General features: G+C 42.8%; 1 protein-coding gene across 1 annotated transcript in view; it reads left to right on the top strand.

Moving 5' to 3' along the window:
• The window catches only part of LOC120302196 (integrin alpha-X-like), a 49,982-nt gene that overhangs the window by 18,190 nt on the left and 14,668 nt on the right, over positions 1–17,124 (top strand). Inside the window, exons 11-18 of the mRNA XM_039330268.1 lie at positions 1,099–1,219; positions 1,307–1,443; positions 4,034–4,174; positions 6,097–6,300; positions 6,412–6,542; positions 8,275–8,438; positions 10,407–10,558; positions 13,290–13,421. Of these exons, the coding sequence (XP_039186202.1) occupies positions 1,099–1,219; positions 1,307–1,443; positions 4,034–4,174; positions 6,097–6,300; positions 6,412–6,542; positions 8,275–8,438; positions 10,407–10,558; positions 13,290–13,421 (1,182 nt within the window). The remainder of the gene's footprint in view (positions 1–1,098; positions 1,220–1,306; positions 1,444–4,033; positions 4,175–6,096; positions 6,301–6,411; positions 6,543–8,274; positions 8,439–10,406; positions 10,559–13,289; positions 13,422–17,124) is intronic.

Below are 17,124 nucleotides of genomic sequence, written 5' to 3'. Positions count from 1 at the left end.
AAATTGCCCAGCTCTTTCACGTTTCTCCTAAATATTTCTGGTACCAATAGTTCTTGACTTACAACAGTTCATTTAGTGACCGTTTGAAATTACAAGGGCACTGAAAAAAGTGATTTAGGACCGTTTTTCACACTTAGGACAGTAGTAACATCCCCATGGTCACGTGATCAGAATTCAGATGCTTGGCAACTGGCTCGTATTTATGACAGTTGCAGTGCCCGGAGGTTGTTGTGATCACTTTTTGCAACCTTTCGACAAGTTAAGTCAATGGGGAAGCCAGATTCACTTAAGAACCATTTTACTAATTTAACAACTGCAGTGATTCACTTAACAATTGTGGGAAGAAAGGTCGTAAAATGGGGCAAAACTCACTTAAGAAATTCTCACTTAGCAACAAAATTTTGGGCTCACTTGGGGTTGTAAATTGAGGCCTACCTGTATTTGGTGGAAAGGCTATATGTATGGATTAGGACAGAGGTGGCGAACCTATGGCACTGGTGCCAGAGGCGGCACTCGGAGCCCTCTCTGTGGGCACACATGCCGTTGCCCCAGCCTTGCCTCCACCCGTGACCCCCTCACCATCAGCCTCCCTGGAGGAGAGTCATCCCTGAGCATGGCCCACACGGAGCAGCACAGCCAAGGACATGGCAGCCAGGCAACGTAGACAAGACTCTGCCCTCACACCCTATCATGCAGGGCGTGGGCAGAGGGCGTGGCTGCCATCGTGCTTCTGGGCTGCCTGGGCGATCTGTGGCGGGCCCTGGAGGGGGTGAGTGGCCCTGTGGGCAGGTAGGGTTGGGTGCGTCAGGGGCGGGGCAGGATGTGGAGCAAGGGCAGGGCCAGTTTTTGGGCACTCAGTCTCTAAAAGGTTTGCCATCACTGGATTAGGATTTATTCTCACTGGCTCATAGTTGACTCCGCTTTCCACCCTTCTGAGGTCAGTAAAATGAGGACCCAGATTGTTGGGAGGCCATATGCTGACTCTGCAAACAGCTAAGAGAGGGCTGTAAAGCACTGTGAAGCGGTATATAAGTCTAAGTGCTATTGCTAGATGACTTATCCCTCTTTCATGTCCTCCTTGTTTGCTTTCCTCTTCAGGAGCATGCAGTGACTGGAGCTGTCGGTGCTTATAGCTGGACTGGAGGTTTAGAAGAAGCATCCTTTGGAGAACCTCCTCAGATCAAATTCCTGAATGTCAGCATCGATGAGTCGTATATAGGTGAGTGATGGAGGCAGGTCTTATTCTCCACCCTTTGCCCCAAAGTGCTAAATTGACCACAGGTTGTTTCTTCTCTTTGCTGGACAGGTTATTCTGTGGCTTTAGCTCGCTTTCACCAAAGGACCTTCTATATCACTGGAGCTCCTCGCTTCCAGCACGTTGGCCAAGTCCTGGTCTTTGAAAGCAAGAGTGGAAGCTTAATAGGGAATATTCAGGGTCAACAGGTAAGGGAGGATAGGAAGTGGAATGCAGATCAACCTCTATTGTCATGGTGGAGGAATTGTAAAACTTCATAGGATTTTTGTTTTGCATCAAGAATAGGGTTTCATAGTCTAAATCAGGGGTCTTCAAACTTGGCTCTTTTATGACTTGTGGACTTCATTCTGGGAGTTGAAGTCCACAAGTCATAAAAGGGCCAAGTTTGAAGACCCCTGGTCTAAATTCATAACTAGTCTAAATCCAGCAGCAGTTCTGCTAGAATTTAGGCATAAATGGAAGAGAGAGAATTGTTCTCAGAGAAACTGAGATAGGGGAATCCTTGGTACAGATGGTCCTCACCTAATGGCCAGTCATTTAACAACCATTCAGAGTTAAAATGGACTTCCCCAGAGCTACTTACAACCCGGTTCAGAAGTCCCAGTTGCTGCAGCAACACATACATGACTGCACTTCTGTTTCTGCCTTTTGAGCACTTGGCAGCTGGCTCACATTTATGACCATTTGCAGCATCCTATGGTCACACGATCACAATTTTCACATTTTCTTTTCTTTTTTGCCAATTTCTGCCGTTGACATCCTAGTTCCAACAAATACTGTCCATTGAAGTAAATAGGTTCATTTAATAACCATTACATTTGCTTAACAACTTCAGCAAAAAAAGTCATAAAATCCGGCAGGATCCTGTGGTGATCCATTTAATGACTGCCATGACTTATAACCAAAGTTCAAGGTCAGTTACAGTTATATAGTATGTCAAGGACTATCTGTATACTGTTGGATTTGCTTGCTGGGACTAATGAGGGTTGGAATGCACCATCAACCATCTGTTTTATTTAGTAATTTATTTTTCAGACCCCATTTTTCTACTCAACCATGAGCATTTTAGGTGGCTAAGACTCAGGAAAAGGCAGTACGAAAATACAAATTCATAAATCACAATCAACCCAAGTATTCATTAGCTATTAAGAGTTTGGTAAAAGGAATATAATTTGGCCACTCTAATAATGGAACTGAACACTTCTCCCAAGGCAGCCGTGCAGAAAGTATTCTTTTCCCAGGTGCCAGAATACCAAGCCTCTGTTAAGAAGATCTCTAGATTCCTGTGGCTGGGTAGATGCTTAATAATAGAATTAGGCTCCCTTTGATAACCAGGTCTTCAGCTAATAAAACCTCTGTGATAGTCAAGCGCAAATAGCAAATAGCCATTCATTGAGTTCAAATTATAGAGGAGGTTATTATTGCTACCTATGCACAAGAATCTTGTTTTAGGTCTCTTTCGTGGACACTTTTTGCTAAGTGGGGTCTATTCTGTGGCTGCCTTGGTCCACCTGCTATGGGTTCTTCTTGCTATGTGACCATCCCATTTCCATTTCCATTCTTTTACTCTCTTGACGATATTGTATACTTTCATTTGTTCTCTAATACGTGTGCGGTTCTTTCTGTCTTGTCTTGTAATGCTGAGCCTGTATCTTTCCATGGCTCTTTGTGTCACTCGTAGCTTACAATAGAATAGAGCTAGAAGGGACCTTGGGAGTCTTCTAGTCCAGCCCCCCCCCACTTAAGCAGGAGAACCTATACCATCTCAGACTAGTGACTGTCCAGCCTCTTCTTAAAAGTCTCCAGTGATGGAGCGCCCACGATTTCTGGAGGCAGGGTGTTCCACTGGTTAATTGGTCTAACTGTCAGGAAGTTTCTCCTTAATTCCAGGTTGCTTCTCTCTTTGATCAGTTTCCAACCATTTCTCGTCCTGCCCTCTGGTGCTTTGGTGAATAACATGACCCCCTCTTCTTTGTGGCAGCCCCTCAAATACTGGAATACAGCTATCATATCACCCCTGTTTCTTCTTTTCTTTAGACTAGCCAAGCCCAAGTGTCAATTGTGATGATCGTGATGATATACAAGAATCTAGTCAATTAACAGTCAAAGCTAAATTGGTGTTCGTGCAGTACTATGTTGTCCTGTGTCTAATCTCTTTACTCACACACATACACACCAGAGTGGAGAGACTGCCTAAACAAGCTATCGATTGCTGGGCAGCTTTTCTTTGTGGCACAGCACTTCCTTAAAAACGGCTAACCACAAACTAGCCAGTTCAGCTCTGTGACCCTTTTCTTGCATAATTTTTCTATTAAGACTTTTGAAAAGTAGATTAAAAACTAACATGAATTAACAGAGAGCAAAGAAATGAAAGGAAAAAAAGAGGAGGGGGAGGCAAAAAGCAGAAAAAAGAAAGAAAGAATGAAAGAAAGGAAAGAAAGAGAAAGAAAGAGAAAGAAAGAAAGAAAGAAAGAAAGAAAGAAAGAAAGAAAAGACATAGAAAGAAGTAGCTTTCTATTTTCTTTACAGCGAATATAAGTACAATTACAGAATTACCTCCTTATGTTGCAAAAGGAAAGCTCATTTTTCCCACCATTATCTATTTCGTCTGATTGTCAAAGCCATAAGTCATAAGGGTTACAAGTAGATCATATGATAAACAAATAAATTATATGTTTTGACAGGATTGTCATATTAAAATGGCTGGATACGCACAAAATGCTGGGCCTACAGACTGTGTGTTGTGTGATCCCACAGAACGTGTTTTCTTCTTTTCAGGTGGGCTCTTACTTTGGTGCTGAACTTGCCTCCGTGGACTTAAATGAGGATGGAAATACGGACCTCCTTCTAATTGGGGCTCCTCATTACTACAATGGAAGCCAAGGTGGGAATGTCCATGTCTCCTCCATCAACAGCACGGTAAGTGAAACCATTGGAGGCAGGAAGAAAAGTCTAGGATTGGGGGGAAGCTTTCTCACATTTAGTGAATTGTCTTTCACTCCATCTGTTCATTTTTTTTGGAGGAAACGCTTGGTAATCTCAGCAGGCTCTTAATAATAATAATAATTAATAATAATGTAATAATAGTAAAGTTGGAAGGGACCTTGGAGGTCATCTAGTCCAGCCCCCTACTCAGGCAGGAAACCCTACACCACTTCGGACAAATGGCTGTCCAGTCTCTTCTTAAAAACTTCCAGTGTTGGAGCAGTCACCGCTTCTGGAGGCAGGTTGTTCCACTGGTTAATTGTTCTAACTGTCAGGAAGTTTCTCCTTAGTTCTAGGTTGCTTCTCTCTTTGGTTAGTTTCCATCCGTTGCTTCTTGTCCTGCCTTCGGGTGCTTTGGGGAATAGCTTAATTCCCTCTTCTTTATGGCAGCCCCTGAGATATTGGAAGACTGCTATCATGTCACCCCTCATCCTTCTCGTCATTAAACTACTAGACATACCCAATTCCAGCAGCCGTTCCTTATATGCTTTAGCTTCCAGTCCCCTAATCATCTTTGTTGCTCTTCTCTGTACTCTTTCTAGAGTCTCAACATCTTTTTTACATCATGGTGACCAAAAGTGGATGCAGTATTCCAAGTGTGGCCTTACCAAGACATTGTAGAGTGGTATTAATACTTCGTGTGATCTTGATTCTATGCCTCTGTTAATGCAGCCCAGCACTGTGTTGGCTTTTCTTCTCCAGGTATTTCTACCAAAGGAGGTAGATCATAACAAAATCTTCAAGGCTTCTCCTTCACAGCTTTCATTTTTTAGCTTCAAATGCCAAAGTCTTTTTTTTAAAATCTAAATTATACACAAGCAATCCCTTTATGGGTTCCAAATTTGCCTACTTGCTAAAATTAACTTGTAACTCCAAACTCAATCCTTCTGACATTGTTGAAATTTACAGGTAGTCCTTGTGTTATGATCACCATCGGGACCGGAAGTTTGGTTCCTAAGTGATGCAGTTGTTAAACAGGACATCATGTTTACTGGACAAGATTCTGTGACCACTTTTGTCCTGGTTATTAAGTGGATCACACAGTAGATAAGCAAATCCAACTTCCCCAGTTGATGTTGCTTGCAATCACATTGCAATCTCATGATCCCCCCCCCCAAAAAATGCCACAACCGTTGTAAATGCAAACTGGTTGACAAGTGCCCAAATTCTGATCAAGTGATGGTGGAGATAGGGTGACGGTTGTAACTTCGAGAATGAGTCATGTCACTTTTTTTAATGCCATCGTAACTTTGAATCGTCTTTAAACGAACCGTGGTAAATTGAGGACTAGCTGTATTCGTAGACATGCCCAGGGCAGTGAAAATTTTGAGTTGATACTCTGCACACATCTGGCTACTTTCAGTGATTTGCTGGTTGAAATGGCTATCTAAAGTAAGACTTTTCGATAAAACTTTTGAATGTTTCTTTTTCAGAACTTTATTTGTAATACACACATACACATACATTAAAGTGTCTTTAAACAAAAACACACATAAAACAAAGTTAGGTATGAATTAGTTGACAAATATGTGAACAGATGCTGGTAGGAACTTAATCCTGCCTTTCCCCAAGAACAACAGTTTGGTTCTGGCTAATACAACAATCGCAGTATCTTTGGGAATATAACAACTGCAGATAATAAGAATTTATTGTATGTCACTTTAATCTAGCTACTGCTTAGTTCATCTGGCCAGATGCTTTTAATGAGTGCATTTTTTGATATGAGTGCTTAAATATAGAAAATGTATGTTGTTTTTCACTTTGGTTAGCTCAACTGGATGAGATCCCTGGAAAGTGGTTAATAAGCAGCAAAGTAAAAGTACACTAACCAATGTAACTTACATGCTTCATTCCAGGGTAATCTTGTTCACCTTCAAACGTTGCATGGAGTCCCGGATAATGGACTTGGCCTTTTTGGGGCAGCTCTAGCTGCATTAGGGGATATCAGTGGCGATGGCCTTACGGATGTGGCCGTAGGAGCCCCGATGGAGAATGAAAATCGGGGGGCCATCTATATTTTCCTGGGAGAAGCAGACCGACTGAAGGAAGTGCACAGCCAGGTAAGTCCAAATGTTAAAAATAAGAAAGGTGAGAATAGCAGTCTGAAGTTTCTCTATGTGTATTGATGTGTCCCAGTCTTGATCTCTTTTTTACTTCCTTCTTCCCTGCAGCGGATTACTGCCACCTCTGTTTCTCCCGTGCTCCAGTTTTTTGGACAATCCATCCAAGGAAGGTTGGATCTGAGCAGGGATGAGCTGCCCGACTTAGCCATTGGAGCACTTGGAAGTGCAGTGGTGCTTCGGTAGGGATTAGTGGGGTGGAAATGGGCATGGATCAAACCTGGGCATTTTATGACCTCCAGGCCGCATCTGTCCCTTTGGCTGTCCCTGCCTTAACTGTGAAGATTGTTTTTATTTTGAAGGCGACTGCTATTTTTTTTCCAATTTATGTATGTGAGCATGTGCATGCCTGAGCACTTTCACAGCTCTATTGGTTCAGCCCCAACAGTCTCAGTTTCTCATGTGGCCTCTTGTGAAAACTTATAAATGAATTAACCCTCATGGTATAGGATGTATGTGCAAAGTGCACTGATAATATAGGAATAGAATAGAGTAGAATAGAGTAGGATAGGATAGGATAGAATAGAATAGAATAGAATAGAATAGAATAGAATAGAATAGAATAGAATAGAATAGAATAGAATAGAATAGAATAGTCATGGTTGATTCACTATGTAGCTCTGCTCCCAACCAGACAACAGTAATGGGAGGGGGGAAGAAAGGCTTTGAAATGTAAGGGAGATTTGGGAGGGAACTCCGGAATGCAAGTGTGCTGCCTGGAAGCCTGAGCCAGACCCAGGTCCCAAGGTCATTGACTGGGAATGTCCGAGGCACACAGGCTGTTTCCAAAATAAAGCAAGTACAACGGATTGGTGGACAATGGGACATCAGAGGTCCAGGAGGGGAAAAGGAAAAAGTTTCCTATACTGTTTGCACGCGAAAACATCAGAACTGCCTTTTCCACTTCTGTTCCCATATGGCTTTTCAGTAAAGTTATATTCTTGGAGAAAAAAATATACCAGGAGCTTCTTTTGCTGTCTAATGCAGTGGGACCGTTGACAAGAATAGAATATACTTCATTGGCCAAGTGTGATTGGGCACACAAGAAATTAATAAAATATCAGCTTAGGAGAGCTTCCCTCCCTCCCTCCCTCCCTCCCTCTCCCTCCCTGCCACCCACCCACCCACCCACCCACCTATCTATCTATCTATCTATCTATCTATCTATCTATCTATCTATCTATCTATCTATCTATCTATCTATCTATCTATCTATCTGTTTCTATGCTTGTGTCTGTGTGTAAATGATCTGGGATAAAATCAATAAAAATAATTAAAAAATACCTTTGGGGAAGTGGTGGTATTCAGCCAGTTCGCACCACTTCGGCAGAACCAGTAGCTAAGTTTTTGTTGCCTAAGCCCAGAGTGGATTTCTGGAAGCGGCATCCACCACAGAGAACCAGTTGTTCACATATTTGAATCCCATCACTGCTTTGGGGCATGGCTTGGCCTGTGGCACAGTGGTAGTTTCATATTGACTTGGAACATGTGTGAACTGAGATGGTTGTTATCTGCCATTGTTAGTTGTGGAATCATAGCAGCTGACAGCTTCTAGCCAATCTTGTCTGGTTTCGGAAGCTAACCAGGGCTGGTTATTAATTGTATGGGAAACCACCAGGATAGGGAACAAGGGTATAGAGTAGACAACGTGGAAGGAGGCAATGGCAGATCACTTCTTGTGGCCTAGAAAACTACATGAATGAGTCCACAAATTCGCCAGAATCTAAACTTGACTCAAAAGAGACTTCACCCTTGTTAATGGTAAAAGAGGAATTGTGATGCATATTGCATAGAAATACATGGGTATTGTGAAATGCTCTTTTTCCAGGCCCAGACTAGGCCTTACTAGAGATTTCTGTATTGTAGAAGACAATTGGTTATGAAAAATCATAATACTTTTTTTATTCTTTCCAGATCCCGGCCTGTTTTCACTGTCCTCACTTCACTGAGATTCTCCTCTGATTCGATCCCTCTGGATGATCCAGACTGTGGAAGCAGGAAGATTTCAAGAATTGATTCTCGTGGGCAAGTCAGTCTTTGCTTCACCTTAACGCTACTCAGCACGAAATGGAGCTCTGGTAACATCTCAGCATGACTGTTCTTTGGCTTAATAATCTTAATTTTTAGGTTTTGGAACTCTCGTCTTTCCCTCACATCTTAGGTGTTGATAGTTTGCTTTGCAATCACTCTTTTTATCTGTTAACTTCAGTTTCTCAGCAATTAACTTGTTTATTTGTATTCTACCTTTATTATTTGTATATATAACTCATATACTTAATACTCCTTCTGTGAGCCGTAGCCATCACTTCCTACTACTAGTTCCCCACAGCAACCCTGTGAGGTGATTGGACTGAGACAAAGTGATTGGCCCAAGGCCACTTAGCTGGCTTTGTGTCTGAAGTGGGACTAGAACATTCCATAATACAATATAAGATATTGGCATTTATGTTTAAAGTCCTTCATGGTTAGGGCCTGGCTATTTAAGGGACTGTCTGTCTTATTTTGTACTCATCTAGGTGTTAAGATTAACGGGAGAGGCTTATTTGAGAATTCCTCCCTGGTCCAAAGCCCATCTTCCTGATATAACAATAACAACAACAACAGTAATAATAATAATAATAATAATAATGATAATAATAGGTGCCTTGGGTGCAATCTCAAAACAACTGGAGCACCACTTGAACACCATTGGCATTGACAAATTCGCTATTAGTCAATTGCAAAAGGCGGCCTTACTAGGAACTGCTTCCATCCTGCGACGATATCTGTAATGCCATCAAACATCCACATCTGAACATCTGGCTGACTGTGCAATGATCCATAATAATAATAATAAAAATAAAGATGGAAAGGACCTTGGAGGTCTTGTAGTCCAGCCCCCTGCTCAGGAAGGAAACCCTATACCATATCAGACAAATGGCTGTCCATAGTCTCTTCTTAAAACCTTCCAGTCTTGGAGCATTCACCACTTCTGGAGGCCAGTTGTTCCATTGGTTAATTGTTCTAACTGTCAGGAAATTTTTCCTTAGTTCTAGGTTGCTTCTCTCTTTGGTTAGTTTCCACCCGTTGCTTCTTGTCCTGCCTTCAGGCACTTTGGAAAATAGCTTGACACCCTCTTCTTTGTGGCAGCCCCTGAGATATTGGAACACTGCTATAGGTCCCCCTTGTCCTTCTCTTCGTTAAACTAGACATACCCAATTCCAGCAACCGTTCCTTATATGTTTTAGCCTCCAGTCCCCTGATCATCTTTGTTGCTCTTCTCTGTACTCTTTCTAGAGTCTCAACATCTTTTTACATTGTGGTGACCAAAACTGGATGCAGTATTCCAAGGGTGGCTTTACCAAGGCATTGTAAATGTGGGAGCAGGTCAAGTCCTGTGTTGTGTTTCATAGCTGTCTTAGCTATGAAATATCCTTCTACAAGAACTGTGTTTAATCCTTATTCAGTTGAGTTCTAGAAAATCTGTAAAGATATGATTTCAATATTATTTTATTGTTAACTCAAACCTGAAATTTTAACTTTTTGGAGTTTTTAAATTATAAGCTTCCTTGATGGCTTGCCAGACTATATAGCGATACCTTGGTACCTATCATTAATTGGCACGATGAGTACAAAAAATGATGAATATGAAATTTTTCCCATAAGAAATAATGTAGTAAGTCACAAGGCAGCTGACACCAGCAGGTTCTAGCTTGTGGGTTGAGTATCAAACAAACAATGAGTATCAGGACAAAATTTTCACGTCAAAATGCATTGAATACCAAATTTGATGAGTTTCAAACCAATTGAGTACCAACAACAGTGTTTTTCAGATTTGTCGACTTTAAGATGTGTGGATATAGTGGCTGGGGAATTCTGGGAGTTGAAGGTGCCAAGTTTGAAAAACACTGCTCTATGACAATTATAAATAGCAATATATTCCCATGTTTTTTGAAATTTTTATCTGAATGCTCATTCATTAACTTGTTTATCAAGTTCTCTTAGTCAATGATCATTTGGTTGAGGTTTTTTTCTTCTGTCTTCCCCTTCGCTTTTTTTTAAACAAGGTTCTTTGAAAGCCAGAATCGACTTCAGCCTCCACGTTGATGTTAAACAGACCTTGCCACGCCTGATGCTAGAGAACGAGACACCCAGTTTTTCAGATTCTCTCCAAATTGAAATTATGCCCATCTGCATCAACAAGACTCTGTGGGCTCAGGTAGGCACAATCAATCAATCAGAATAAAGCTGGAAGGGACCCTTGAGGTCTTCTAGTCTAACCCCCTGCTCAAGCAGGAGACCCTATACCAGTGGTGGTAAACCTATGGCACATGTGCCAGAGGGGAGACTCAGAGCCCTCTCTGTGGGCACGTGCACCTCGCATTTTGGCTAAGTTTTCACAGGAAAAAGCTGTTTTCCAAGCCCCTTCCTAGCCAAAACAAGCCTCTGGAGCGAGCACACCTCACTTTTCTTAAGAGCAATCCTGTGAAAACAAGTCTTCAGAGAGAGCATGCTCACTCCGGAGGCTTGTTTTGGCTAGGAAGGGGCTTGAGAAATGTGTTGCTCTCAAACTTACAAAATATGAGTCAAGGTTAGACAAATTATCAGCATGCATAGAACAGCAAAAATCACATTAATTGTTCAAAAGCATGCCAAATGCAAACTTTTACCTTTCAATAAAAAGTTGTTTGTATCATTGAAAGCTTTGTTATTGTGTTTTTCTTTTAAGACAAAGGATGTTAATGTATGAGTTGTTTTTTTCTAAACTAAAACCTCAATATTCAGGTTAAATTGCCGTGTTGGCACTTTGTGATAGATAAGTGGGTTTTGGGTTTCAGTTTGGGCACTCGGTCTCTAAAAGGTTTGCCATCACTGCCCTTTACCATTTCAGACAAGTGACTGTCCAGTCTCTTCTTAAAAACTTCCATTGATGAAGCACTCACAACTTCTGACGGCAAACTTTTCCACTGATTAAGGGTACAATTATGTACTTATCCAAAGTGCCCAGAAGGGAATTCTAAGAATTGTACGTGGGTCCATTAAGAAGGCAGCATCAAGATATCACAAATTACATTTCACCAATCTTAAATTTCTGGCTTCTTTGGACAAATCACAGAACCTGTGATGTTAGTCCTCATTCCCTCCCCCCACTGTTAATAATTGATAGATACTGTTAATCTTTACTTTTTTTAAAAAAAAATAAGAATTTCTCCTAGAGTAAAAGACAAATTACAAGAAAAAAAGGAGAAAAAGAAATGCAGGAAATGGAAAAAAAGAAAGAAAAAACACTTCAGTTAAGAAGTATAACGACTTCTGACCTTCTTTTCAATGGATAACTACAATTTTATACTCTTCCCTTTTAGACAGTATAATCCCTTTTCCCTCTTTGATATTATGCAAATTGCTTCAGCTTCTGGTTGAGGCCTGTAATTACATTTGCATCGATTCAGAGGCCTGTCTCATCATATCAAATCAGCTGTTTTGAGGAGTGAAGCCCATTCATTTCTGGCTTTATACCAGCTTATTGGAACTTAAAGAAAAACTTGTACCTGTGAGCTGCTTCAGTTTTGATGGCCTTATGGATTGCCCATTTTCCCAATGACAAAATTGTCTGTCTACTGTCTTGCTTTTGGACTCAAGATTATTATTACTCTTCCCTCATTTCTCCAAATTTCAACATCTTGTCAGAGTGCCTTGTGCTGGCATTACAAAGAATATACAGCTAGTCCTTGATTTACGATGGTCGTTGAGCCTGGAATTATGATCCTAAGTTGTGCCAATCATTAATCCAGTCGCCATGTGACTGCATCAGTTTTATGACCTTTGTTACAGCCATTGATAAGCAAATTCATTCTACGCAATGGGTGTTTTTTTTTTGCCAGAAATCAGAAGTAAACGCCGATTGCCGGTAAAAATTGTAGTGAAATGAGGTTATGTACTGCTGGACACTGCAAGTGGACATAAATGTGAGCCAGTTGCTGAGTACTGAAAATGCAATCACATGACTATGGGGAAGGGCTGACTGTAAGAACTTTGAATCTGAGTTATAGGTAGCCCTGGTGAGGTGCATTGAAACTTTGAATGGTCACTAAATGACTGGGCATAAATTAAGGACCATCTGTATGTTCCTTCTCTATTCTGGCCACTGCAGAGAGTAGGAGATCATGGTTGCAGAAATGCTAAGTATGCAATCCTTTCACCTTCATAGGTGAAAGAACCGTGGTGGTGCAGTGGTTAGAGTGCCATATTGCAGGCTAATTCTGCCGAATGCCAGCAGTTCGATTCTCAGTGGCTCAAAGTTGACTCAGCCTTCCATCCTTTTGAGGTCGGTAAAGTGACCCAGATGGTTGGGGGCAATATGCTGACTCTACAAACCACTTAGAGAGGGCTGTAAAGCACTATAAAGCGTTATATAAGTCTATTGTTATAGTTTGAAGGGACTTTTAAATGCAGTAGAGGAATGGTAGTGTTACAGCCAGGAAACTCCCCCTCCTAGCAAGAACTCAGATGTTTTCACAGAAATGAATATATCATGTACTAAACCTGTAGATAGGTAGAGAATGCTAGAATTGTATTTGATTTCCATTTGGGGTCTAATTTGATTTCCATTTTGGATCTAATGGAAATGAAGGGGATTTTGTTGCTCCGGGCCTGAAGTCACCTGGGATCAGATAATCACATGATTAAATGAGATTTCTTGGCACTTTTTAATTGATTATCTGGAGAGATCATGAATTTGTTTGTGGTGTTCTGTGCATGTTTTCAGCATTTCAAAGTGATTAGAGGTAGGTTGCTTCAAATGGTTTGGTGACAAAATGGAGAATGGATGCCTTTGGAACTCCTACAGTGAGGAGTGTAGGCGTAAGAATTATTATAACACTGAATGGAGAAACGCACTGATTTGGGTGGAAATGTCTGATCTCCAGAATCTCTTTTTTAATTGGGGCCAGGTTTGCCTGGATGACTCCTTCTCTCCAGTTGTGCTGCAGACAAAGCTCTCAGTTCAGGAACAACCAGTTGTCTCTGACAGGAATCTGCGACCCGTACTTCATCCTGAGACAAAAACCTCCACGGACATTGAGGTATTTTTTTGTACTCTGTCTTTTCACTTTCCTCTCAGGAGCTGCATTGAGATGGTAGCCTGGAGGGGAGAAAATCTCAATGCAAGGGTCCACTCATTGTCTTACCCACCATTCTTATTTCATGACATTTTCAGTTCCTGAAGCAAATTTGAAGGCATGTTTATAAGCAAGTCTGTTAAAAAGAGGGTTCTTTCCATCACCCACAAAAGCTAGGTTTCTTATAAACCCAAGGCTTGGGTACAGATAGTCCTCGACTTATGACCACAATTGAGCCCAAAATTTTTGTTGCTAAGCTAGACAGTTGTTAAGTGAGTTTCGCCACAGTTTCTTGTCACAGTTGTTAAATGAATCACTGCAATTGTTAAATTGGTATCACGGTTGTTAAGTGAATCTGACTTCCCCATTCACTTTGCTTGTCAGAAGGTCGCAAAAGGTGATCACGTGACACTGGGACACTGCAACTGTCATAACTTTGAGCCAGTTGCGAAGCATCCAAATTTTGATTACGTGACCATGAGGATGCTGCAATGGTCATAAGTGTGAAAAACAGTCGTAACACACTTTTTTCAGTGCCATTGTAACTTTGAATGGTCGTTAAATGAATAGTTGTAAGTCGAGGACCACTTGTGTTGTCAAGCCCCACAGAGATGGCAAAACTGAGGAAGCAAGAACTACAGATATCGGCAAGGAATTTTGAATGGGGTCTCGGATAAATACGGAATCTTGGAAAGTGCCGTAGGACGTCCCCAGCCTCATTTATTAAGTTCACTAATGTGGAATCTCTAAAATGCTTTCGATTAAATCTCCCTCCACCTGAGTTATCAACTATAAAATAATCTGTCAGCTGACTTACCGTTTGTTTTACCCCCAAACTCTCACAGGCTTGCATGTCAATTATGAAGGGATTTCACAAGTGTGAAAGGTTCTGGAATGTTGTAACCTGGCTAAATTGAAACAGGTCACTGGTTATGACTGTGTGATCAAATGGATTCTTCTTGTGTCCATAAAAGCAGCGCCTTTCAATCTTGACAACTTTTAAGATGGATGGACTTCAACTCCAGAGTTTCCCAGTCAGTTGAAGTTCACCCATCTTAAAGTTGCCAAGGTTGAGAGACACTGACATAGAGGATAACTATCATTCAGATTCATAATGAGGAGACAGGAAAATGCCATCCTCCTAAAGAAATAAAACTAAACAACCCTGTGACCCATTGGGTCATCCTTTGAGAGAAAGGTGATGTGACCAAAACAAACATTAAATTATAATCTGACCATATGTTTTTACCCCCATGATGGAGGGCTCAATTCAAAAGAGTAAACATCATAAATAGAAAAATATTTGTAGGCGGAAACAAACTTCATAATAAGTTAACTAATATTAACTTACATAAACAAAGAAACAGGAAGATCACAGTTGGGCAAAAAGCAGTGGGAGCAGGAGCAATCTCTGTACTCCTGCCAGCTTCCCCATTTACGTTGCTTGGGGAATGGTAGAGAGAGTCAGGAATCACAATGAGGAGACCACAGGAACGCTGCAACAACCACAAGTATGCAATTCAAACTGGTTTGAACATTGTGAAAATTGCAATTCTGCAGAAGTAACGAGTCCTGGATTTTTGTCCATTCTTTAAGATAGAAAGTTTTAGGTAGTCAGTTCAAAAATTGTGGTAGTATAATGTCTCATTTGGGTTAACTGGAGGGTACAAGCAGACAAACAAAATGAAAGCTTTAGTACAGTGGTTCTTAACCTGGGCGATATCGCCCCCCAGGGGGCGATTTTGTTTTTCAGGGGGGCGAAGGAACGAAAAGGGGGTGATATGGGGGTGATGGAGCGAGAAGTTTTGGGGACACTTTTGAGCCTTCTCCTGTGGCTCCGAGCCTTCTCCGCCATTTGCAGAGAGAGACAGAGACAGAGAGAGGCACTTGTGCTTCTTTCTCTCTCTCTCTCTCTCTCTCTCATGTGGATTTGCCCCCTTGCAGGACTCCTGATTGGCCCTGCTGCTGGGTGCCCCGCCCCCTGGGAGAAGCGCAGTCAGAAAGTCCCTTTCCCTGGCTGGCCCCGTCTGAGGTGTATGTGGCCAGGGAACTGTGCAGGGAAGCCCCTGGATCCCTGTTGGGAGCAGCCCGCCCTAGCCTCAGCTAAGCGGGCCAGACTTCCCGCAAGCTGCGGCCCCGAGGGAGAGCAGCCCCTTCAAGCCCCACCCACGGGACTGTTGGCCCAGCTGGCCAGGAAGGCATGCCGGAGTCCCGGCTGCTTTGTCCGCGAAGAATGTGAGGTGAGCAAAAGATGGGGGGAGAGAAAGGGAGGGGGGAGGCATTTTTCAACCAGCAGCAGAAGAGCCCCAACCGGACCTGCAGGAGCACCTCCTCCTGGGGCCCAGCGCCAACTTTCTTGCCCTTCTCCTCCCCTTCTTCCTCCTGCTGCCCCGCAGGCAAAAGTCCCAGCTGGGGCGGCAGCCACGGAGGCATCGCTCACTGGGCAACGCTGGTGGGTCATGGATCACCGGGAGCACCGCGTGGTGCGGAGCGGCCCCAGCTCCTCCAGCATGACATACCTACCGGCAGCACGGGAGGCTCCAGCGTTGGTCCTGGCGGGAGGCGGATCATTGCCTTGGTTCCAACTGAGGATGCCGGCGGCACGGGAGAAGGTTTGACGACGCAGTTGATGAAGGGGCGTTCCGCAGATGCCCCGTGACTTAAGCTCGGGGACGCCGGCGGTGCGAGGGGAGGCTTGGCGATACAGCCGACGAGCGGGACATTCTGCAGATGCCCCGTGGCCCCGACTTGAGCCCAGTGATGCCAGTGGCATGTGGGACGGCCTGCCAACATGACCGTGAGCCAGGGCCTTCCCGTAGCCCAGCGAGCAGCAGAGCTGGGTGCCTCTAACAACAACAGAGGGTCTTCTGCTGCCTCCTGCCCCCCCTTCCCAACCCTTTGGCGCCCTCTGCCTTTCTCTCTCTCTCTCTCTCTCTCTCTCTCTCTCTCTCTCTCTCTCTCTCTCTCTTTCTCTCTCTCTCTTTCTCTCTCTCTCTCCTCACCTGGAGAAAGAAGGGGGAGGGAGGGAGAGGAAAGAGAGAAAGACAGGGAGAGGGAGAGAAAAAGAGAGAGAAAGAGAGAGAGAGAGGAAGCGCAAGTGCCTCTCTCTCCCCCCTCCCTCTCTCTCTTTCTCTCTCTCTCTCTCTCTCTCTCTCTCTCACACACACACACACACACACACACACACACACACACTGAGTGGGGGAAGAGGACTGGCAGACCAAGGGCAGAAAGAGAGGGAGAAAGAGAGAGAGAGAGAGAGACCCTTTTGACATCTAAAATGAAGATAACACTGAAGATATATATATAATAAAGGTAAAAAAGGATATATGCAGTGTTATCTTCATTTTAGATGTCAAAAGGGTTTTGCGGCTCCCAGTGTTTTGTTTTCAATGGTCATTACATTTAAGTGTCTTGAATAAATAAGATAATAATGAAATACATGCATCACAAAGTTTGGGAATAAAGTGATGGGTGCATCAAAATTTTTCACACAGTTGAGATATGGGAAAGAGACTGGAAATAAATTATTTTAAAGATAATTTTAAAGAAAACAAAAAAGTGTTTGCATAAATTGAAGAATTATTTCCTATGTTGTGATTGAGAGGTTATGTTGGGGGAGGGGGGGTGATGACAACTACCTCATTGGCTCAAGGGGGCAATTCGT

Source organism: Crotalus tigris, unplaced genomic scaffold (genome assembly GCF_016545835.1).
Source record: "Crotalus tigris isolate CLP2741 ecotype Arizona unplaced genomic scaffold, ASM1654583v1 scf7180000024427.8105951120:4207309, whole genome shotgun sequence".
Classification (NCBI taxonomy): domain Eukaryota; kingdom Metazoa; phylum Chordata; class Lepidosauria; order Squamata; family Viperidae; genus Crotalus; species Crotalus tigris.
The sequence above is the reverse complement of the archived record's forward strand: the minus strand, read 5'-3'. Positions and strand labels throughout refer to the sequence as shown.